The sequence below is a fragment of the Netta rufina genome (genome assembly GCF_964035555.1).
Source record: "Netta rufina genome assembly, chromosome: 1".
Taxonomy (NCBI): Eukaryota; Metazoa; Chordata; class Aves; order Anseriformes; family Anatidae; genus Netta; species Netta rufina.
The window spans coordinates 183,191,655-183,215,052 of NC_140123.1; the positions used below are offsets into that span (position 1 = coordinate 183,191,655).

The 23,398-nt window shown below is 35.6% G+C and overlaps 1 protein-coding gene across 6 annotated transcripts in view; it reads right to left on the bottom strand.

Moving 5' to 3' along the window:
- Positions 1–23,398, bottom strand: part of CADPS2 (calcium dependent secretion activator 2) — a gene marked incomplete at both ends in the record, with an annotated part of 310,262 nt that overhangs the window by 97,279 nt on the left and 189,585 nt on the right. For all 6 annotated transcript variants that reach the window (XM_084296609.1, XM_084296611.1, XM_084296606.1 and 3 more), the window contains 5 exons: positions 3,899–4,086; positions 7,691–7,827; positions 14,101–14,304; positions 15,437–15,545; positions 22,133–22,199. In XM_084296609.1, coding sequence (XP_084152735.1) covers positions 3,899–4,086; positions 7,691–7,827; positions 14,101–14,304; positions 15,437–15,545; positions 22,133–22,199 — 705 coding nt within the window. The remainder of the gene's footprint in view (positions 1–3,898; positions 4,087–7,690; positions 7,828–14,100; positions 14,305–15,436; positions 15,546–22,132; positions 22,200–23,398) is intronic.

Genomic DNA, 23,398 nt, shown 5'->3' on the forward strand with positions numbered 1-23,398 from the left:
AGTTATAAACAGACTTTTGTAGCATTACTTTCACCTTCCATTATCATATATGAACTTCCAATATACCATTTATTTTTTTTTTTTTCTGAATAGTAAAAGGTATAACAAGGGAATATGCTTGATTTTTGAATTTTTCAATTCAGTCTGTAACTCAGCAGGTGGAAAGAAGTCACTTTACACTTCATGTGTTACCCAACAGCATCCATTTCAGAAAAGAGGGACTGAATAGAAGTCACAGCATGAAAAGCAGACAAAAGTGAAGGTGCTGGGGAAGAAACAATAGCTACTACTCGGACTGTTTAGACTGAAATGTCAGCCTTCAGGCATACCCTATAGTTCCTTGTTCTGCCCATTTCCCTTTCAGCAGAGATACACAAGTGCAGTGTATGCATAACTGCAGTGTGAAAAGTTCACTTGTGAACTAATGACTTTGACGGGAACCATTATAGTGGAACATTTCAGAAGACAAATGCTGCAAAGAGGAAACAAAGGAAATGCTTTTGTAAAGGTACAGCACACTTATGCAGAAGCACAACCAAGGAAAGCTGATTTTATTTACTGGAGGAAAAGGAATCTGTTGATTCAGAAACAAGGACATGTTTCTATTTAAACAATCAGCAAACCCGCTCTTTTAATAGATTTTGCTGTTTGGCTATTTAATAAGAGAATCTCTCTCTTAAGAACGTCAATGCATAAAAGCAGAAATGCCATTTCTAAGTAAGCAGTTTGTTAGCATAGTCATAATGTTCAAGAAAGGGAAGGCACAAATGAGGCTTGGATTTCTCAGTCTAGGTCTCTAGTCAGGACATTGTGGTCAATCCTGCATAAACATTTCTGTTCCTAAACCAACAACAGTGGCATAAGAGACATAATAAGTACCAGTATTCTTGATAACCTTGTCAGAACTTGTGAACTACAACTTTGTCACAGTTAGGAAAGAAAACAGCTGGGAACTGTTCTCTGGTCCTGAGAGCAGGTGACAAGGTCTGCTGCACACAGCCTACATCAAAGCTCAGTTCAGGTCTTCTCCGTGTTAGTTATTGCCCCTGAAACTCTAGGACAACAATTCACTTTTATGTGTTTATTCCAGGTGTTTTGAAATAAGAGCCTTTCTATTGTGTTACCATCTGCAAGAGTGGTGTTACTGAAGCATGAAACAGATCTTGAATATTTCAAGTCCTAGGGTGTGGCAAAAGAGCACAGGAGATACCTGAGGGTTCAAAATCTGCTGGAAGAATTCTGAAGAAATATGAAGGGTAGAAAGAGTCAAAGGTGATTCAGCCTTGTTGCTAGTGTCTGCTGGGAGCAGACATGCAATTCCCGCAACCATGCCTGGTATCTCAGAGAATGTCTGTGACTAATGGGCAGTTGGGGTCCATTGTATGAGACCTCTTCCTCACCAGCTTTATTTAATAAATCAGATATAGCCACTGGTGTGCCCAGCATATAGTATGGCCCCAGAATATTTCGCAGATCTGCTCTAATTTGTGCCTGAGTTTATCCTCACCAGGCTACCAGAAATCATGAAGGTGAGTGACACCTTTATCTAATTATTTGACTGGTGTCACTAGATAGCTTGTTAGTCTAAAATTCATGTTTAAAAGAAATTTCTAATTTGAACTGTAGACACAGCTGCATGTGGAAATGCGCTCCTCTATCACCTGACTTCATGATCATCTTTGATGATCTTTCTCAGGATTGTGGAAGGTCCAAGATCCCTCTGTGAAGCAAAGGGGAAATATACATTGAGTACATCATGCCCAGAGCATAAAGCTCTTTGTCTTTGTTATGTTGTCTTTCTAATTCTCAGCCTGACTTATAAAACTAAGATGCATAACGCCATAGATCAGCCTAGAACTTTGGCCTGTCATGCATTGTCTGTGAAATTCTTTTTTCCCTTTTACTATTTCTTAGTGCTGCAGCAGATGAATGAGTGGATGTATTATGTGTGTATATGTGTGTCTGTCATCCTCAGTGAGTGTGTCTGCTTCTGTCCTTGACTTACTTTTCTTCTTTCTTCATGTTTCTTTTTTCTTCCTTTTTACAATATCTCAGTTCTAGTCAGACCCTCTCTGTTCAACACTTCTTTTATTCCTAAAACACTCATAATGCTATTCAGAGAGTATCTGTACAGAAGGAATAGACAGAATACAAACAGAGTGCTTACCACTGTGTAAATGATGTGCTCTCTGAGATATTTTCGTGCACTGCACGGACTGTTGTCCTTCACTTAAATTATGAAATAAAAAGAAATATATCTACTTTCCTTTTCAATTCTTGAAATAAGTTTGAGCAATTATCACTGTATGTTTGTCTTGTTAGGTTGAAACCAGTAATAAAAAGGCTAGAAACAACAAAGACTTAGACTCAATAGGAAATACGAATGTGTCAGGTTCTTCAGGAACTGACAAAAGAAGCGTGCTTTTACAGAGAATAGGTGACCAAGTAAAAGCCAGAAAATCTCCTAACTTACCAGTATGAACGTTAAGATTCTTGAGAATATTGCAGGCACATTCCAAAGCATTTAAACTTTGAATATTATAATCAAAGATTACATAATGTTAAAATCTCCCACTGCCGAACCACTCAGGTCACAAATGCCCAGATCCTGTTCTCACAGACAGAAGTCTTGACTAAGCCAATGAAGGAAACAATATTCTTTTTAAGGATTGTCCCTTCTTCACTGGCTCGTGGATGAGTAAAACAGCCTCCGCGACTGACTGGCTACAAGACAAGATAAGCAAACAAGTTGGGAACAAAGCCTTTCTTTCCCCTCACCCCTACCAGGGTTCAATTTTGGGGATTTACTGACAGCATCATAGTAACTGCTTTTTGGGACTGTGAGCAGCTTTTTCCCTTGTGGCAGGACTGGATCAGTTGAGAGGGGCTGATTGATTATTTTTCTTAGTTTTGAACTTGGTCATTTTTGGGCTTGGTCACCATGGAGGATATGTGGCACATAGGGGAACTGAGCAGCAGCCCTCAACAGCTGCTGGGAGGTTGTCAAGAAAATGAAGTCAAACTCTCTTCCAGTGGTGCAAGATGGGAGGATAAGAGACAGTGTATCCATAACTAATTGAAATAAGACAGGTTCAAACTGGGTAAAGCCCTGAGCAACCTGGTCTGACCCCACAACTGACCCTACTTTGAGAAAGAGGTTGTATTAGAGACCTCCTGAGGTCCCTTCTACCCTGAGTTATTCCATGATTTCCTATCTCCAACACCCAGCAGAGCTAGCTCCATCACAACATGGAATAAGACATAGATGAGGCAAAGACTTCTTTTAAAGAATGTGTGCTACTGCTTCTAACGCATATCACAGAAAATCAACAACTTTATTTTTAACAAGTCTTTCACTATCAAGAGGAAGGAAAACATCACCACGAGCATCACTGTGACCAGTGATCCAGCCTATTGTGTGGAAAGAATCACAGAAGCATCTTACTCCCCTGCCCCGCCCCCGCCCCCCAGATCGGGGTCATACCGCATTCCCAATATGTTTTTTCTCCTTGTAACAGCATGGTCAGAAGAACTGAGTATTCTATGATAAGTTGCAAAGCTACAGACTGTTGAAAAACTGTCAAAGCCTTATACTGCAAAATTGTTCAAAATGTTCACTGAAAACACCATTCATTAGCACGATACAAATGTAGAATGCAGGATGATATCTTGCCTTGAATCAGTCTATACAGTGCCCAAGAAAACACACTGCATTAAGACAGTATAAATAGAAAATACAAATATATATATATATATATTAACGTAATCTGTATAGAACTCCAAAGATCTTTGAAAAAAACTTTCATGAACTAATTTCTGGTGTGTGCAACTTCTCTATCTGGTGAATACAAGAGTGTAGAAATACTTCCGCTTCATCCTAAGGTTAGCAGTAAATTACCTGTTACCATGAACATGAGAAGCACAAAATGCAAAACTGTAGTGGAGCAAAGTTGGATCTATGACAGAACCATTTTCTGAATGTTCAATCAACTCATTAAGATAGCAAAGATGTCGGTGACAGCCTCTCACTCCGTAGCGAGCACAGTATTCATCTAATACGAAGACTTGACCTGGGCTAAACCAACCCTGAAAGAGAAAGGAGGAAAAAAAAAAAAAGTTGAGACTTCTTTTCCTACTCACAGCTTTTAAATCAAACAAAGAACATTAGTATGTATCTTTGTGTGCATTACATAATTTTTTATAGTAAAATGATTTATACCTGACTAATGCTGATAGCACTGGAAGTTAGGTCCAACAATAAACCTCTTGCTGAAAGGACTAAATGTCAGGAAACCATTTGCAGTTCTGAGTTACCATGACTATGAAATACGTGGCTGATCAAAACAAGGTAATAATACATCCAAAGTCTGGTATAGATTTGATTATATCATAACCTAGCTGCCTGACACAAAATATATTAACCTTATAAAATAATCAACTTTCTTAAAGTAATTAAGAAAGCTAAGAGAGAACATTTGGGTCATGGTGAGACAAACCAATATGGATGATTAAAATACAGTTTCTGGATGGTCAGTTCCCTGTGGCTGCAACTTCAATCTGACAGATGAAATACAGTTTGACCATTATTTCATCTCTTATGTAATATGCATGCATTACTACAAGAGATACAAAGCTACATAGTTTGTTGAAAGCCATCTGATTTAGTAGCTTGAAAACAATTTGACCTTTAATGGTAATTTGATATGCTTGGGAACTATTTTGACACAGGTCGTCTTTGGGCACAGGCTTGATAAGACCAGAATGGCGTAACCCTGGCAAAGACATGAACAATATACAGACATCTTTGCATCCCAAAAACTGTTCTTGAGGGAACCCAGAATGCAAAAAAAAAAAAAAAAAAAAAATGGTTCTTGATGTAGAAGTGGAAAACAGAAAAGCCTTCCAATTTGAGAAAAGATACTGCAATGAGCTTTCAAAAAGCAGCAGAGAAAAAAAACAAAGGTTGGAAAACCATAGCTGTTTTAAACAGGTGTTTTTCTTTGTTCTTTTCTTATTTGTGGTGATATTCCCTTCTTATCAGCTCTGCCAAATGACTAAGAGAGATTTGGGAACACCTGAACTGAAATGGACAAATGACTTGAATAAGCAAAACAATTTTGTAAGTCATAAATTTATAGCATCAGTTTAAGAACTGAAGACTACGTATTACTATTTTTTGTGAATACTTCTGCAATCTTAGATATTTAATATTTATATAGAATAGCAGCAAAAAATGCTACCAAAAATACGTAAAATACACCTCAGGTTAAGATCATCCATATCATAACTTTATTAAAAGACTGCATGAGAATTCTAGAATTTAGAGAATTTAGAATTCTCTAGAAATTCTAAATTTTATATTATCTCCCAACTGTAGAATTTAACATTTTCAAACAAGTTAGCAAACAAAAACGTGTTAATACTATTTTATTAAATTTTTTATTCCCAATTCATTCTTTCGACATTAGCATTTCCGTTACCTTAAAAGACTTCAGATATTTCTAGGGAACACATAGAATTATTACAGCACCCAGAACAGTATTCAGCATTTTAAACTAATAACCAGTCATGTAGCAATGGCTTATGTACTTTACATAAAGGGTTTGCTGGAAAATGTGGTATTCTGCTGAAAGAAGATAGAAAGAGGATTTTATCTGAATTTCTGCAGTAATTTGTATCCTTGATGTAATAAACAAGGGTCACAGTGATTGATATTCTGCCAGTATGTCATCAAAGTCATTGTCACTGATCTCTATATTTTTATGAAAAATGTGATAGAATGTGATGTACATGATAACTTCTAGAAGATTAAAAGTAAATAGTCCTTTATTAAAATTTAGGTATGTTCTCATAGCAGAAAATTCTAACAAGAGCGCAAATTTTTAAAGAACTCATTATTTTAACTTCAGACTCGGTAGGAGAGCAAAAATAGTAGGAAACTGTTTTAGGGTGGTCATTTTAAATCATAAATGTAGTTTATTGATAATTATAAATATAGGCCTTCCTTGCACTTGTCCAGTATAATACTCACAAGCACAGAACAACTGCATGTTACAGAGTATTAGATAACTGCATGTGTTTTTTTTTTAATTGAATTATTTAAAAAATAAAAAAATAAAGAAGTTTAGGTCAGATAATAGTTGAATATAGGACTGGGCTTAATACTGATATTTAAAATTTTTGTAAGTTGTATGTGTGATTAATCTATATTTTATTGAAATAAAACAATGCACTTCTAAAAATTATAAGAAATAAGCTGTTCAGGAAAAAAAATCACACACATATTCTGTTGCTACCTTGACAGTCTCAATTTTATAATTAAAAAAATATATATATAGTTAAATGTGCAATTTAACAAAAAATGATCACCCATTCTACTTATTAAAAGCTGAATTTAAAAAAGAACAATAAGAAATGCATCTGTTTTATGGTTGCTATAGCACTGTGTATTTCACATAACCTTTTCTAAAAGTTCCTGATTTCAAGGTTATATTAAGTGTCTTACTATATTATTATTATAAAAAAAGATTTTGACCCCAATGCACTGTTAGAAAGCTAACCATTTTCTCTTTGAGTGCCAATTACTTTGTACAGATGTACCTTCAGGCCTCTTCTTTGATTCAGTGTGCAACCCACAGACAGAAAATGAGTCCTTTAACTTTTTCTATACGTACTTACTGGCAGTATTTTAAAAAGGAAGCAACTGTCATCAAATAATCTTTTTTTTTTTCTTCCTTCTTCTTTTCACACTTGCAAACAATCCTAAAAAAACTCAGTTTTGTATTATATGACTAGTCAGACCAATGGAAAATAGTGAAAAAAATTTATCCTCTTTTGTTGTTGTTGGGATGGTAAAGTAAAAAATAAATAAATAAATAAATAAAAATGTATGCTGTGAGACATTTTAGGTCCTTAGATCATAATTTCAGACAGTATCAGATGAAAAATAAAGCCTTGGGAAATTATGAGGTGTGATCCACACAAAGATGTTTAACAAGTGTGTGTAATCTGATGGATTTCCACAAGATTCCTGCTGGCTTTCCACACTGAAAATTAAACCAGAAACACCCCCATCCTCAACTTCTAAACCCATAAAGCATAGAATAGAAAGTGTTTCAAAGTAAAGGGAAACTGCAGCTATCTTCTCTCTTACAGCTGTCTTTGATATAGAGATCCCCCTTTACTTGTTTTTGTTTAATAATTACACTCCCATTTGTTTCTTGCAATTCAGGTAATACAACACATCCATGTATTTATACTGCCTGTGGTCCTGCTTCCTTTCTTTTGGTATTTTTTTGTCTTCACACCCCATCAGAATGAAGAATTACAAGATAGCTGAAAACGCCTGACATGAGGTAACTGCGTTTGTACCTTGAAATGCCTTTACAGGTGTCAGTAAATCCTACCCCAGGGACTTTTACCATTATTAAAACTTTCCGTTTTTATTCAGACCTTCATAGAAGACATGACAAATTTCAGCTGATAAAAATCAGAGACAGTTTGGGTCTCTTTGCTTTCTATTGAGTGGCACAGCAGCAGTTTGCAAGTGTATAATTTTCAAATTTGAAAGCAATCGATTGGACCCTTTATTCCAACTACAACCACAGGTATTGAATGAACGAGGAAGAAAGGACTACTTTGTAACAACTATTTCTCACTTCTTTATAGCTATCTTCTAGTCTATACTCACCAAACAAGAATAGGAGTCATTCAATCTGTGATCCAAGGTCTGCCTCTGAAGCAGTCTAAAGAGGGAAGCATGGTCAAATTTGCAGGGATTAGCAGAAATAAACTCCTCCATGCCATGTTTCTGACCACGGTCTGTATCTGTTCATACAAGGGAGAAAATGTGCAGAGCAATACATGTGAGTGTCTGTGCAGATTCACAAATACAAGTGTAACATGGTATAAATTCTCAATACATAAAGTCCCTTGAAAAAATTGCAAAGAAATTACAATTCTTAGTTATATAAGTACAAATCTTAGTTACATAAGTAGGTGCTTGCAAGTGACTTATTATAGAATCTTTTTTAAAATGTGACAAATAGCATTATTGAATTATTTTTCTACCATCATAAAAATCTATGGAATGTAACAGTTAGAAAAAAAAAAGTTGATACCCACTGACAGATGAAACAAAACAATTTAGAAAGGCTACCTGAAAATACAACATAGAACATTAAAATAATTCTGCAAATATTTTTCTTCAATGTTTCTTCAAACACTTCAAATGTTACAAAACAATTTGCGAGTACAAAAAATGTGTTCTGCAATTTCTTTTTTTTTTTTTTTTTTTGTGATTCTAGTTTTAGCAAAATAGCCAAATAAATATTCTTCACTCCACAAGAAAAAGAAATAGAAAAATAAAAGGTTTATGCATTTATTTCTATAGACAAGAAAGAGCATATTTACTGCAGATCAAAGTACCACTCATAGAAATATTCATCATGGCTTGAAGCCTACTTCTCAAATGGCAAACTGGAGCAGAAATGAACACACTGGCTTGAGCTAGGTCATTTCCAGCCTTCTTTTTGTACTCAGCTTTTAATGAGACAAACCTTAATGTAGTAATGGCAAAAAGCTCCTTCAACCTTCAAGCAAAGAGTAGTGAAAAAGGGAGCAGCATTTTTGTGTAAATACATCGAGAAAACATACCATCCCAAATGGCACTTCAATCAAAGGCCCAAATTTATTGTTCTTCACAGATTGCATCTTTCAACGCCTTTAAACCCCGCGGGTTTATCAAAAGAGAAGCTCTAGTGATTGCTTTCATTAATGCTATGTTTTGTCAAAATCCTCAATGTGAATTATCTATCAAGTATGGACAGAAAAAGCCTTACAGTGCCCAAAAGGACTAGTTATGTATTAGCACATTAGCTGTCTTGGATTCTATAGACTGTATTGGGGTGAACAGTCTTATCAACTTAAAAATTGACTTCCCCTTTCAATAGGGTCTTGGCTCTTTGTTCCTTTAAATTCAAACCTACGTCTTTTTATATTCGTTACTAGAAAAGTACAGATCTAAGTGTATCCTAAATGCAGTTTTGAAAACCTGCATAATACAAAACTAAAATTTCTAAAGAAAAGGAGACAAAAGTTTATTGATTAAACCCAATTATAGAGTCAGGTTCATAATAAAACTCAATATTGATCTGTGGGCATGATGCTAACATAATCAGTCACATTTAGAAATTTAGCCCCAGATCATATTGATCCATGTCAAGTCCAACTTTCAGCTGTATTTGTGGATGGGAGAATTATTTAATTCAAGCTGAAGGATCTGCAGCATCACATCTTGGAAAGATGCAGAAACTAATTCATATCACTTGGCTTTGCATTGTCAAAGCAAGAGTCACATCCATGTGACAGATTTCACCAAGGTGGATGTAGCAAATAAACAGTATGACAATACATCGATGGTGTAAGGTATGAGACTATCATCCCAGAGAAACAGCAGCATGTATTTTTAATGACTAAAGGACCAGTAGCATATGTGATTACACAGATTAACAGTATTTCCATAAGCATTAGAATAGCCTATCATTAATGACAAGCTTAGCTGATATTTTTGAGAAAGCTACACAAAATCCTTTCTCTTAATTAGTACAATTTAAATATATTTAAACATATGAATTCAAAGATAAACTGATATCAACAAAACTACTTACATTACTGAAAGTACTAAACTACAACGTGAAAACATCTTCAGTTTCCAAAATGAAACACACACACCTAAAAGTTTTCCAAACCCAATCTAATATGTGACTGTTTTCTATATGTCTTGTAAGTTTTCCATCTTACATGGGTAACTGATTTATTAACTCCTTTACGGTAAGGTAGATAACAGAAGAGAAAAATAATTAATATTTACTTCTGGCAGTGGTCTGTACAAATCATACACAGTTAAATCTTTCTTAATTTAATTGGCTTGATTTTTTTTTCTCTGTTTTACTACATGTATAAAAAAATCTCTGTACATACTGAAAATAAATTAAGTCTTTTGAAATTGTGAGACTGCATGTTGCAAATGAAACATGGATTCAACATTCTGATAGAGTCATCTAGATAATCTGAATGTGTAAGGCAATCTATTAAATACAACACAGCTTCTGAAAGCAGGATTTCATATTAGATAATTTGTGCAACATAAGCAAAACCATTTATTTTTAAAATGCACATACATGTACTTGCTACGTTTAATTCTACAGAAAGACCCATGAATGACCACCATCTTTAAGGGAATCAAACATAACAGATAACCCTGTCAATTAGTAACAGAAGATCTGTTACAAAATATAGTCTAACAACAGAAAAAGAAATTAAAAACTTACCTTTACTTGCTGTAGGCAAGCAATAATGGGAAAATAAATCTGATGTAATATTTGTATCTTATTTTACTATTATGATATACATATGAGAGAATTCATAATTTTTTTTTTCAAATAAAATGGATTAAAAAAATATAAGAACTTAAAGATTATGAGGAAATAATAAATGTTATATGAATGTGATTTAAAAATGGTTAGAATGATTGTATTTTTCAAATACCTAAACTTTTATGTCCTGTTCAGGTTACAACCAAATTCAAAAGACATAAAAGAGTGCTATATTGTGATATACAGTTAAGAAATAAAGAAATAAAATTCTGTTTTCTTCTCAGCATTCTCTCAACCTTGGGAAATATTGGGAAGGGGAATTGGGAAGAACTCTGGGGCAATAATAGTTCATTTGTTTTTCACAATTAATTTTCTGCCCTTCTTAAAGGAATTTGTTGTTCTGCTTTCAGTGGCCTCTAACTCAAACTCATGATTCTGGCTGATTCTTCCATGTTACATGGTCTATTTCAGCCCATACATTTATTTCACTGTTTGGAAACTGTTAGCCAAAACACTATCCATTTTCTTAACTCAAGGTGTATTTTAGATCAAATGTGTATTTTAAAACCTTGGTAAAAACTTATGAAAGCTATTGCATAAGTTTTAGTAAACCCTTTGGGTGTTCTTTAGGCAAGCATATTCATCTTAGCAGAACAGCATACTGAATATGCCTTTTGCAAGCTTTGCAAGAAAACTACAATTTTAGCCCAGCTACAAATGCTAAAAAAAAAAAAAACTTAACATTCTCAGTGACTCAGTAGAGTTGAGTGAATTAGGATTAGTAAGAACTCCAGGCTTACAGCACATACTGGTTCCTAGTGGTAAGCAAATCAGTAGGCACCATCTCTGCCCTGTTCCAGCCTAGAAGCAAACATGTTTTTTGTAACATTTACTAGGGTAAAATGCTGCCAGGATGAACTGCAGAAACTGGCCCTGTAATGCTGTTTACGTCCTCCCTTCTGTGGCTCCGAGTGACATCCCTGTTGAGCCTTAGCACTCTGGAAGCAATTTGAACTAACTCAGGCAGGCAGGAAAGCAGGTAGAGAAAGAAATCTAGTATTTTAAGGAATAAAAAGATTTAGAGACTGGGAGGGTAAGCAATATAATTCGGATACAAAAGAAGCTGGAATTTGTTGGATGAAGATGAAGGTGCACATACTCTTTGCAAAAGACGGGCATGACATACATAACATTCCTTTAAATTTCATTCCTCCACAGACAGTGGCAGCTTACCCTGGGAACGTTTCAAATCCTGATCACTGACCAGGACTCCGAAGTGCTACATGTTTAGAAACACAGGCCAAAGAGACAATCCGTGCCCCTAGAACCTTATCATTTAGATATCAGACAATGGAAAGTGAAAGAATATAAGACTGGCCAGTAAAGCTTGAACTGGGGATAGCACACAGATGGACTGCTACTGCTCTGCTGAAGGACAGATTTGAGAAGGATATGAGATAGTTTTGAGTAGCACAGGGGAGAGGATAAAGGCGACTTACTGACTGTGAAAGGAGTGGGTGGTGTAGGCTGGCATTAACCTCTCCTTCCTAAAAGGGGGGTAGCTGGAGGCGAACAGGACAAGGATATGAAGGGGAATGGAGGAACATGCAGGGAGAGTGGTGTTATTCCACTCTTACAGGTAGTAAGTGTGTGGTGGATATAAAGTGTATGGTGGATATAAAGATGCCAAGCCTTCTGAGAAAGCTGTGTAAAATGAGAAGACAGCTTTTCTTTCTGTTTGTTTTTAAAAGATCTAGTAAATCAAACATATGTGCACAAATGCCCCAGAACTGTTTTAAAAGATTTGCCTTGCAATAACATCACCAATCATTCAAAATCTGAGCAATGATAAGGTCAAACAGCAGCATTTCTTGTGTGTTAGTATTACGACACCAGCACCTTAATACTAGTCATGATCTGGTTCTCCCAGAAAAACAACAACAACAAAAAGATCAAAGATTCAGAGTGATAAAAATAAAATATAAAAGAAATATAAAATTCATCATTTTGGGTCTCATTTACTTCCATACCACTAAACCATGATAGGTAGAGAATTTTTACGGTGTTTGTCATTGGACTATCCAAATAGACTGAAAATGTCGATGTTATATTTCCATGACTAATCCTAAAGCATTTCCTCATTTGGCAAATTGCCCACACTATCTTCTTGATTACATAATGGACACAATTACGTACATGGACAATTTAATTGTCTGCACAAGCTACCTCTGCAATGCACTTTTGGTCAGGTAGATGTTTCATTTGGAAATGTCTTCAACTTTGCCATCACTGGATTGATGTTTTGTGAAACCAATGTATGGTTATGGATTTGACTCACTTTGCTACTTAATAAATAGGATTTTACGTTCTGCACATGGGCTTTAAAAAACTTTAAAAGGGCTTCTTTTCCTTCTTGCCTGTAGATATTTTCACAAAGAGACCATCTTTGCATTCATGGTGCCATAGGACCAGAGAGATGTTTGGCTTTGTGTTGCCTCACCTCTGCTTTTGCAGTGTTGCTTACAGTATGTGAAATATGTCACCTTAACACACCCCTCTGGTGCTTAGTTAGATCACTCTTTGAAATTGGTTCAGATTAAAAATTCAACAGATGTCAGTGCTTTTGTGAGATAAAATATGTTCTATTAAGTTTTCTTTACAACCCAGTCAGGATTTTGGATACCTATTGCTCAGTGTAACCAGCACATTTTACTGTCATCTAGTAGCATAATGATAATAAAAGATTACAATGTGAACAGAAGGATGTGAAACTGAGTGATAGATAGCAGGACTGACAGAGGACAATGATTTTGAGTCAATTTGTCACAGATTTCAGATTATAAACCAAACTGAGTCTAAAACAGTCTCTCCTCTTCTACTCTGCGTATACAGATAGATGACACAGGGGAAGGATTACTGTATATGATGTTGTAAACATTTTATAGCTATTAAAAAATCCTTGGATTGTATTAGTTATCTGGGTTAGAAAAGTTGCCCCCCTCAGCCCCTGAAACAATAAAATCATATGTTCCCTCCCTATGTGCAGATATATGTAAGACAGAATACTTTGAAATAGATTATATGAAAATTTCAACTGTTAATATATGCTACCTACCTTGATTTTCTTTGAAAAAAATATTTTCCTGACAAGGAATGACAAGGAAAATTTAAATTGGATTTTTATGTATTTATTTATTTATTTTATATAAATAGTATTTATATAGTAGTATTTATTTATAGTAGTATTACACTGAAGGGTACAAAAACCTAGTGGCCCATCTAGTACATTACAACTTACAATGTATTGTCTGCATTTCAATTCTTACATAGCTAATATATAAAATGTATGATAAAGCTTACCTAAATCTATAAATTCCTGAGAATAAATTGATGCTTTTCTATTCAATACTACACTGGCTGACTAGTGAAAAATAAAATGTACACCAAACACCATCTCCATGGTAATATGTGGGTCAACTGTAATGAAGATGAAGCTAATTGTCACATATTCGTGGATTATAATAAAAATAATGACCTCCAAGTCAGGATTTCCCTGGCTGGTAATAATAATCTGAGTTAAAGAGCTTCTGGATAACAACAAACTGCTTGGCAAATTTCTCCAGTGAATGAGTTCTGCTTAATTGAACTTCACTGAGGGAGCCACAACATATTTTACCAACTAAAACAAAAACCAAAGCCACAAAAGAAAAAGAAAGTGACTTACAAAGTGGGGATACATCAGTGTTGACATTTCCTCCTTTAGGATTCATCTTCTGAGCTTGACTTGCGGGAATAGGCTTATAAGATTGACCCGTGGCTCTGTACATCGCTTGAACCCAGAGTATTCTATCCTGTTCATCATCACTGGCAAATATTACAGTATCGCCTTCTTTAACAGCATTGAAAAACATTCGACCACCCTGAAGACCTGAAGCAGGAAACAGGAAACTAATCTTGGTAAGTCTGAGTTACTTCTAAATCACCATCAATATTAAGAACATTAATTCACTGGTTTTCCTGTGCGTGTATTTAGGAGTGGGGGGAGGTGGTCAATCATTTAATAGGTATGACCTAGAAATAGGATAATACCTAGAGCTATAGGGATCAAATGGTAATATAAGTAGAATCAACTATAGAAATCAAGGGACAAAATATTTCCATTATTCCATTTCCAATTCAAGTCCAATTTATTTCTTATTCATCTTCTCCACATCACATGGTATTTTGTATTTCTCTAACACATTCTCCTCAAGGCATCATTTTCTGTGCTGGATGTCTACTTTATCTCTTCTTGAACAGAAGCATCTCCGTACTACTTATCAACTTTATTGCTCCTTCCTTGGTACCTTTTCTTATATGAGTACTTTACTCTGTGAGTGAATAACTAGAATGGCACACAACATTCAGTGTAGCTGCAACCAGGGATTTTTTTGTGACATAACATTGCCTTAGTTTTCCAAATATCTTCTGAGCATTGTTTGGCTTTTCAATTATTCTAAACATTAAGCTAACTTTTTCAAAGATCAATCTGTAATATCTTGAGGTGTCTTAAATTCATAATCCTCCAGTGTTTACATACAGCTGAATCATTTTTCTCTACATGTGTAACTTTGATTTCCCTCTGCCAACCTATTACTAAATTGTGTAGATTTTTCTGCTATTGTCAATTTTGTTTTCTTTATTACTCTGAGTAATTTATCTTTAGCAATCACTGCCACCAGTAACATTCTTTTCTAAATCACTTATGAATATACTTAACATTGCCACAAGATTCCACCATCAAAAACAGAGAGAAGTGGGAAAGACTGACTAGAGTTCATTATCTTTTCCTTGTATCATATGTGGTTTTATAATTTTCAGGCAATGTTAGTGTGAGTTTATTGTTCTTACAAGCTTCTTTCTAAAACCATGATTTTTTCACACTAGAAAATCTTAATAATTGCAAAACCTTCAGAAGCTGAAAAAAATAGCCTTGGTGGTTTTCAGTACTAAATCAAAATGAACAAAGTCAATTAGCTATTTTACACAAACATATTATACTTCAAAACCATGAAAAATACCTGTGTGAGGAGCTGTATAATCCACAGTGTATCCTTCCAGTTGCATCAGTTCCTGAGGCTCAGATTTCTTTTCTCTGTAACTGCACATAGCAAATGTGTATTGGCTAACCTGAATAAGAAAGAACTTCTTAATTGCTCAGTTCCAGAGCAAATGTTGCACAATACATGTACCACTGCTTAAATTAGATCTCAGTTGTGCTGAAGAAACAAAACCCACTTTTTTTCAGAAATATTTACAATGTAAAACTTCATGTTCTTTCCCCTTCCTGTCAAAAGGAAGGAAAAAAAAATAGCTCTGACCACTCTGCAATTTTCTGAAACACAATATATTTTGGGCTGTTGCTTTATGCAAAATTAAAATGAAGCTGTCATGGTTTTGGCTGGAATAAAGTTAATTTTTTTTCATAGAGATTTGTATGATTCTGTGTTTTGGATTTTTGGTGAAAGTAGTGGGGATAACATACTGTTTTTTAGTTGTTGCAGAGCAGGGCTTACACGGAGACAAGGACTTCTCTGCTTCTTGTGTTGCCCTGCCAGCAAGGGGGCTGGGGGTTCACATGGAGCTGGGAGGAAACACAGCCAGGACAGCTGACCCAGGCTGGCTAAAGGGATATCCCATACCTTATGCTGTCATGCTCAGTAATAAAAGCTGGGCTAAAGAAGGAAGAAGTGGGGATGTTCGGAGTGATGGCGTTTGTCTTCCCAAGAAACAGCTAGGCACTATGAGCCCTGCTTTCCTGGAAGTGGATGAAGTCATGCCTGCAGATGTGAAGCAGCAAATGATTTCCTTGTTTTGCTTCACTTACATATGCAGCTTTTTCTGTACCTACTAAACTGTCTTTACCCCAACCCATGAGTTCTCATACTTTTACCTTTCTGATTCTCTTTCCCACTCTGTCTGGGGAGACTGAGCAAGCACCTGCATGGTACTAAGCTTCCTGACAGGGTTAAACCACAACAAAAGTAAACTAGGTTCATCTAGGAAAATATTTGGTGCCAACCAAACTGGTTAGCCTACTGTGTAAGAGAAAAGGTCCTGTATTCTAAGAAGCTGAAAAAAAAGAACTTTTATGTATAAAAATACTGTTTGCAGAAGGATTGCAAAATGCTTATCATGCAGCTGGAAAGGTGATCACAAAACTAGCCAGTTCTATATAGAGAAGGTAAGTATCAGAACATTCAGTTTGATTTTATAGTCTGATTTCTGCATCTTTTGTACCTCTATTCACAGTCATGAACAACATGAAGTTCCTTCTGATCAAGTACAATTAGGGAACAAAAAAAGCCATTATGAGAAGGATCTGCCATCATGTGGTTTAAGACTCTATAGACAGAATAGACAGTAATAAGAAGAGGTGATTGGAAAGATAAAGAGATATCTTACAGCTGAGGGAGAAAAAGCAGTCACTGAAACAAAATTGAGAGACTGCCAAAAAAAAAAAAAAAAAAAAAAAAAAAAAAGAGCTTGTAAATCTGCACACTGGAAACTTTAAGGAAATGAATTTACACATTTACACAGGCCTCCAAAACTTGTCTCTCCAGGGTCTGTAGAATGTCTGGCCATCTGACTTGTTTTGAACTACAATACAATTTCTTAAATTTGCAAAATTATGCAAGGATCCAAGGATATGCAAGAAGCTTGTCTGACAGACAATGGACTGTCTTGATCTCAGTTGTTGACTGCTCAGCTAATCATCACCTAGATCTACAGCTTTGGCTACAACTTCAGGAATGATCCTTTTTGACATAAAATTTCAACAGCTGATTTCAACGTCATTCATATAGTAGTTGTTGCTGTGACTGCACACTAATCTGCCTTAAAATCCAGTGACTTCAATTGCCCGTGATTGAAGATTTTTGACTCTCTGTGAAAAAGATTTGATATTTATGGAAAGTCACAAGGTGTGAGATTATTATTGGCATAATGGTCTGATAATAATGTGCTATTTTAAGTACGGTGACTTTTTTTGTAAAATTCATTTTGAGAATCCCTGGGAAAACAGGATTATGCTACACTATGTATATAGACCATATGTCCTCTGCCACAGTGTGCACAAGCAAAAGGAACAAGTGTAATAGCTCTCTCCGTGAAGACCCTAACTCAGTACTAACATCTTCAGCATTACAGTAGAAACCTATAGTCAACAGAAACTAACATAGGTATTCCAGTACATTAATTAAAGTAGCTTTACAGGACATTTTATATATACATAAACTATACGTATGTACAAACTATAATGTATATGGTTTCCTATGTACAACATTATAGCAAATAAACTATTTAAAGTAACAAATTCTAATTTCATCTTGTGAAACAGATATGAATTTGAGCAACAAGTATGGTTAAAAGTACAGTTTAAAACTAAGCTCAGTTTTCCACCTTGAGCTTAGTACATTTGCTTTAATAGTCTGTACAAGGAGAGCTGAACGTGAATAAAAAGAAAATACAACCTAGCCCACCATTTTCAGGAATTCAGATTTTCGGCTAGGAGGAGCTACTACAATCAGCCAAACTGTCTTCCAGCATAACATATGCTACAGATTTTCGCCTCACTGTTTGAGCATTGTGCCCATAACTGCTTTCAGTTGTAGTACTTATTTTAGAAAATAACTGTATGTTGGTTTAAAGATTTTTAGTCGTTTCCAGGGTAGCAGGGCAGTGCCTGATGGCCAGGGACTGTTCCAGGCCCAACCAACTGGGGGCACTGGGGCAGTGGCTGCCCTGGGCACAAGGCACCTCCTTGGGGACAGGAATGAGCCAAGACTTGGCCAAGCTATAGTCCCATCCCACCAGGGCCCATGGCTGGTCAGGGGAGAGTTGTGGGGAGCTGGAGACCTTCCCCACTATGGTGTTATTGGGGCTGGGAATGCTGAAATGGCATCCTGGGCTGTGGGCAGGGTGGGGGAGGCCCCAGGGGGGTGGGCTGGGACAGTTCAGGCCCATCAGTGCCCTCAGGGCCCTGACACAGGCTCACCCCTAACCACATCGTTAGATCTAGGTCCAGCAGAAATATCACCTCCAGTACTGTTGGGTATTTCTCTATTTATATTCCCAATGACCTTATCTGCCCTCATGCACAACCATTGCGGGAACACTGGGTAGTCACACACCTCTAAATCCTTTGCAGCTACCACTGCATCTCTTTAGAGCACCCTCCTCTCCCTTTCTTGAAAACTGAACTGACATATTTAATTTTTGAAACCTGATATGGCAGTAAACACTTTTAAAAATTATTCTATTTGTTTGAATGAAATAGCTTAGCAGATAACCACATCACTTACATTTTCTTGTTAACTGTACAAGAAACGCTGTACAACTGTATTATATAAATAAACTGAGCCATCAAAAAGGAAGTGAGCACATATTTGTTGTGGAAATGCACAGGAATCCCAATTTTAAAGATTTTTCGTTGCATGTTTTTGTGGATTGGTTTGTGGAAAATCTGGGCTATGTGTCTTTGTTCATTTTTAATCCTACCATTATCACAGAGATTATAATGCTGCTGATTTTACTTCTAAAAACATTTCAAATGTATTCTTTTAACAGAACAACTTGGTAAGAGATATTGACATCAAAATCGGTTTTACACTTCACCTTTTGCTGAGACATTTTAAAGGGTTTCCACAACAAAATTACACGAATATTATGGGAACAATCATAGAATTATAAGATCATTAAGGTTGGAAACTGCCAGCACAGTCTGAAACAACTTTTTTTTTTTTTTCATTTTTAAATAGACCAGTGTCTGCTTTTAAGTGTATTTCTAGTAGTTAATGAAGCTGTGCATTGCTTTTCCTTATAATTCAGCAAATGAATATCAGTACACTGTGGGATAACAGGATTTCGTAGAACAGATTTTCAAACAAAACCTGTAAAACAGGATTTTGTAGAACAGATTTTCAAACAAAACCATAATCAAGTCATCTTCTTAAATAGTAATGCTTGACAGGAGGAGAGGAAATCTCCTTCCTACAACTGCATTTCATAATTTTCCAGGGAAACAAACACCTGACTTTGAGATGTTTTACCTACTTTGTAACAAAATGGAAAACTGACAACAAACCTGTGTGTGCATGACAGACAGATACAGGCAGCAATCTGGAAATGACTTCTGAACAGTGATGCTAGGGGATGTTCCCATGGGGCAGAAAGACCCTGTTCAGTGCACCGGGAGGACCTCTTACTGAAAACCTGGATGCTGACTGTGGTCCTTGCTACAGGACATTAATGGACAGTTCAGCTGCAAGAACTAGCTTGCAGCTGGGGTACTTAGCAAAAAAAATATCTGTTAAGCAAATGACTGACTTTTCAAACATTAGAACAAATGAAATTGAAGTTAGAGAAGTGAATCTGTATTTAGATCACTGAAGGAAGGTTATCAACAGATGACAAACGAAGTAAAATACAGCATGTCCAGCTGAGGCTTCTTACCTAACATGTAATATCCTTGTCACTTGCTAGTTTGAAATGAACAAACTTTTAGAGAAGTGACTGGATTATAAAGGGAAGAAAAGCAAATATAATGAAGAGGTTAAAATTTCTAGACTTTGTAACCTTCCTATAACATCGAGCTGTTCTTTCACACACCACTAATAACTTCTAATACATGTAGCAATAACAAAGATGCACAATACTCACATCATTCTCCTGAAAAATCAACTTTATTCATCTAATTTCACACCTGAGTTAAATTTCCAAAGCACGTGTGTATCATACTGATAGTTTCTGTCTTACAACTGAGTTTCATGGCCTTAGTATTTTACCAACATAAGCTAAAAGCTAAAATCTACAGAGGAAGAATCATCAATATGTCAATGTTATATCAATACAACAGACTGATATTCATTACTGAATGCTTATTTCACACTTATTGACTTCAACTTATTGTCAGTGTGTGTATCATGTATAAACGAGCCAGAGCTGTCTGGACAGTAAATATTGATTTACCACAGTACTTTTGATACAGCTTTATTGAGTTGGTAGCTGCTTTAAGATGAAATAGATGTCTAAATCCCATCACAGTTGGAAAATTCCTGTAATATTCTCTTCCAGTATTTCAATTTCAGCATAGGAAGTAGAAGATAACTAAAATTCACTTGGCTGTTCTCACAAGTGACTCCATATCACACACAAAGACCACGGGTCTCTTAGGTGTGTACTTTAAAACACAGGTGGCAGCTGTGGTTTGGAGGAAGAAAACAAGGTCTTTCTTTTTATAAAAGGAAAGATGTAAAGGAGGAGGAGTGTGAAAGAAGAGTGTGAAGGACAAGTAAGCATTCTAGTCTTTTTTTTTTTTTTTTTTTTTTTTTGCTGTAACTCTAAGTTATTTTGCCTTCACATCCATGCCTTAACAGGGATGCTATACAGAGATCTTCTCAACCTTTGCAAATCTTAGTAACCAAGTCACAAGAAGACCTGACCTATTCTCAGAAAAACCTTGGTAAGATCTGAAACAAAAAGATTTCCTTAGCCTTTCCAGATGACTTCAACCTGAAGTCCTGTTCAACTTTACAACCATTACTCACTAAGTATCCAAGCCAATTCCCACTGAAGCCAGAGAGAACACTGTATTGACAACAAGCTTAGCAAGAATAATGTGCAAATACTCTCAGGTTTCAGGTTTACTAAGATCTTTTTCTTTTTTTTTTTATTTTTATTTTTTAACATCCTTAAGAGACCAGGTGAATATGACTGACAGAATGGTAAAGAAAGGGGTCAGGCTTTCTGTAAAGCTGTTTTAGAAGCCTTCATTCTTGAACTCTTGTAAACAGGCTTCAAGCTTCATCTAACATTAACAGAGACTCACACTTTAACACTTTTCTATCAACAAAACAAAGAACACAGAAGAACATTGTTCTATGAACTAACTCAAAAGAACATCAAATTTGTAACTGTAAGGTGAAGACAAGCACAAACAGAAAATATTGATTTTTCCAAAGATTCACAGAAATTGTTCGTTTCCCAGTTTTGACAACTCAAGTAAAATCTACTTTTTTTATTCCTATATTATTGTGTTAATACTCATGTTAATGATCACGTTAATTAATCCTCATGTTAATGTTGCCATTCATCAGCATGTGAAAATACAGTACTAGGTTTGGACACAAGGTTATGAATTATCAGCCCAGCACATTTCTGTGGTTAAGAACAATTGCTTCACTAGATTTTCTATAGCCACTACATAATTAGATTTTAGCCAATTTAATAGTGCAAGAAAAACAAAAACAGCATTATTCAAAAAAATATATATATGAAAAAGTGCTTAGTAGTAACTAATCTTTGCAATTATTTAATTTTAAAGGCAGAAAATTTGTGTTGAGATAGAATAAATTAAACAGTAAGTACAATCCACTTTAAAAATAGAACTATTTTAAATTGAGTGTTGCTAGAAAGCTATCAGTGGAATGTTTCAAGTTCACAACAATATTCAGAAATTTCTAAGTTTCAGTTGAAACAGTGCTCTGGGATAGGACTGATTTATATATGGAAAACTCAGTGACATTTCTGTCTACTACATATATATATATATATGTAAATTAAAATATATATGTATATCCTGGTAAGTGTCTATGATGTAAAAACCGTGCTGCATACACAGCCTGAGGATGGTGATTTCTAAATGGTTCCAGATACTATACATGAGAACAAACAGCCCAAGATTACTTTTCAATGAGATTTTCTGGTAGTCTACTAACCTGAACAAGAACGAAGTAGCGCTTTTTCCACCGTTTCCAAACCTTCTGTCCTAGAGCGTACAAATATCTGAAAAGGAAACAATAAAAGGATTTTTTTTTCCATTAGTAATAAGTGTGATATTAGGAGCCTGCAATACATATGAGTGTATTCAGTTGCTGTACCTGACATTTTTCAGTGTTGTCACTTCTAAGAAGTGATTTTTTCTTCTGTTTACTCAGACCACAAAAAATGTATAGATATTCCTTTTTATTCAAAACTAGGCTTTTTAATAACAAAACAACAAAAAAGCAGAAACTAATGATCTCATGTTTAAGACCAATCTGCTCGTCATTTACATTTTATGAATTGCCTCTGAAATAAATAGCTTTAAGTTTTGATTACACTAAAGTATTGAATGTTAGAAATGTTAAACTCCCCAACCTTTTCTTTTTTTTTCCACTTGGTTTCTATAGATGTGCTAGTGTTTCTCTAGTCAGTCACAATGTCAATTTGGAAAAATGCTCAAATAACAAAATGTCAGCAAACAAGATAATTTTTTTTTTTTCTAGAGTAAACAAGAGCCTAATTTCCCAGACATACTATAAAGACTCAGAATACAAAAAAACGCCTCATCATCTTGGCAATTTTCCAACAATTGTAGTCAGGAGTATCAACAAGTCATAAGATAAAACTACAGATGCTGCTATTTGCTGGTAGAGGAGGCATTCTCATTACCAAAACAATTGCAATAAGTTTTATGGCACAATAGTGACATTTTTTTCTGGCACTCTGGTTGTGTTACTCTGTTGTTAACCTATGAGATGTCCCTTCTGACTGGCTGGCCTCTTTCAAAGGCATTTAGTGCAACTTGATGAGTCAAAGGCAGATCCAAATTGTTCAGATCAATGAATGCTGGCTTCACAGGCACTCTCCAGAGGATGCTAGCATTATTATGCCATATATAATGGAGAAGTTACAATGACCACAATTGGAGCTGGTTGGTGGATGGACCTGCAGCACATTCTTACCCACTTTAGATATCACGGACAAAGGACAAACTTGTATCTAACATGAGTGTTCAGCATAATGCTTCTCATTAACCGTGGTAGTGTGTCATATTAATTAATGGCTCCCTCGTTAGTAAGCCCCAGACACTTTTTCCTTCTTCAACTTCTGCTACACCTGTCCTCAAACTCTGCCTTGCTTGGTTACTCTGCCTCTATGGCAGAAAAGACAGCTGTACAGTGATCCAGTTTGATGGATTACCATGTGATGTAGCTTTCTTT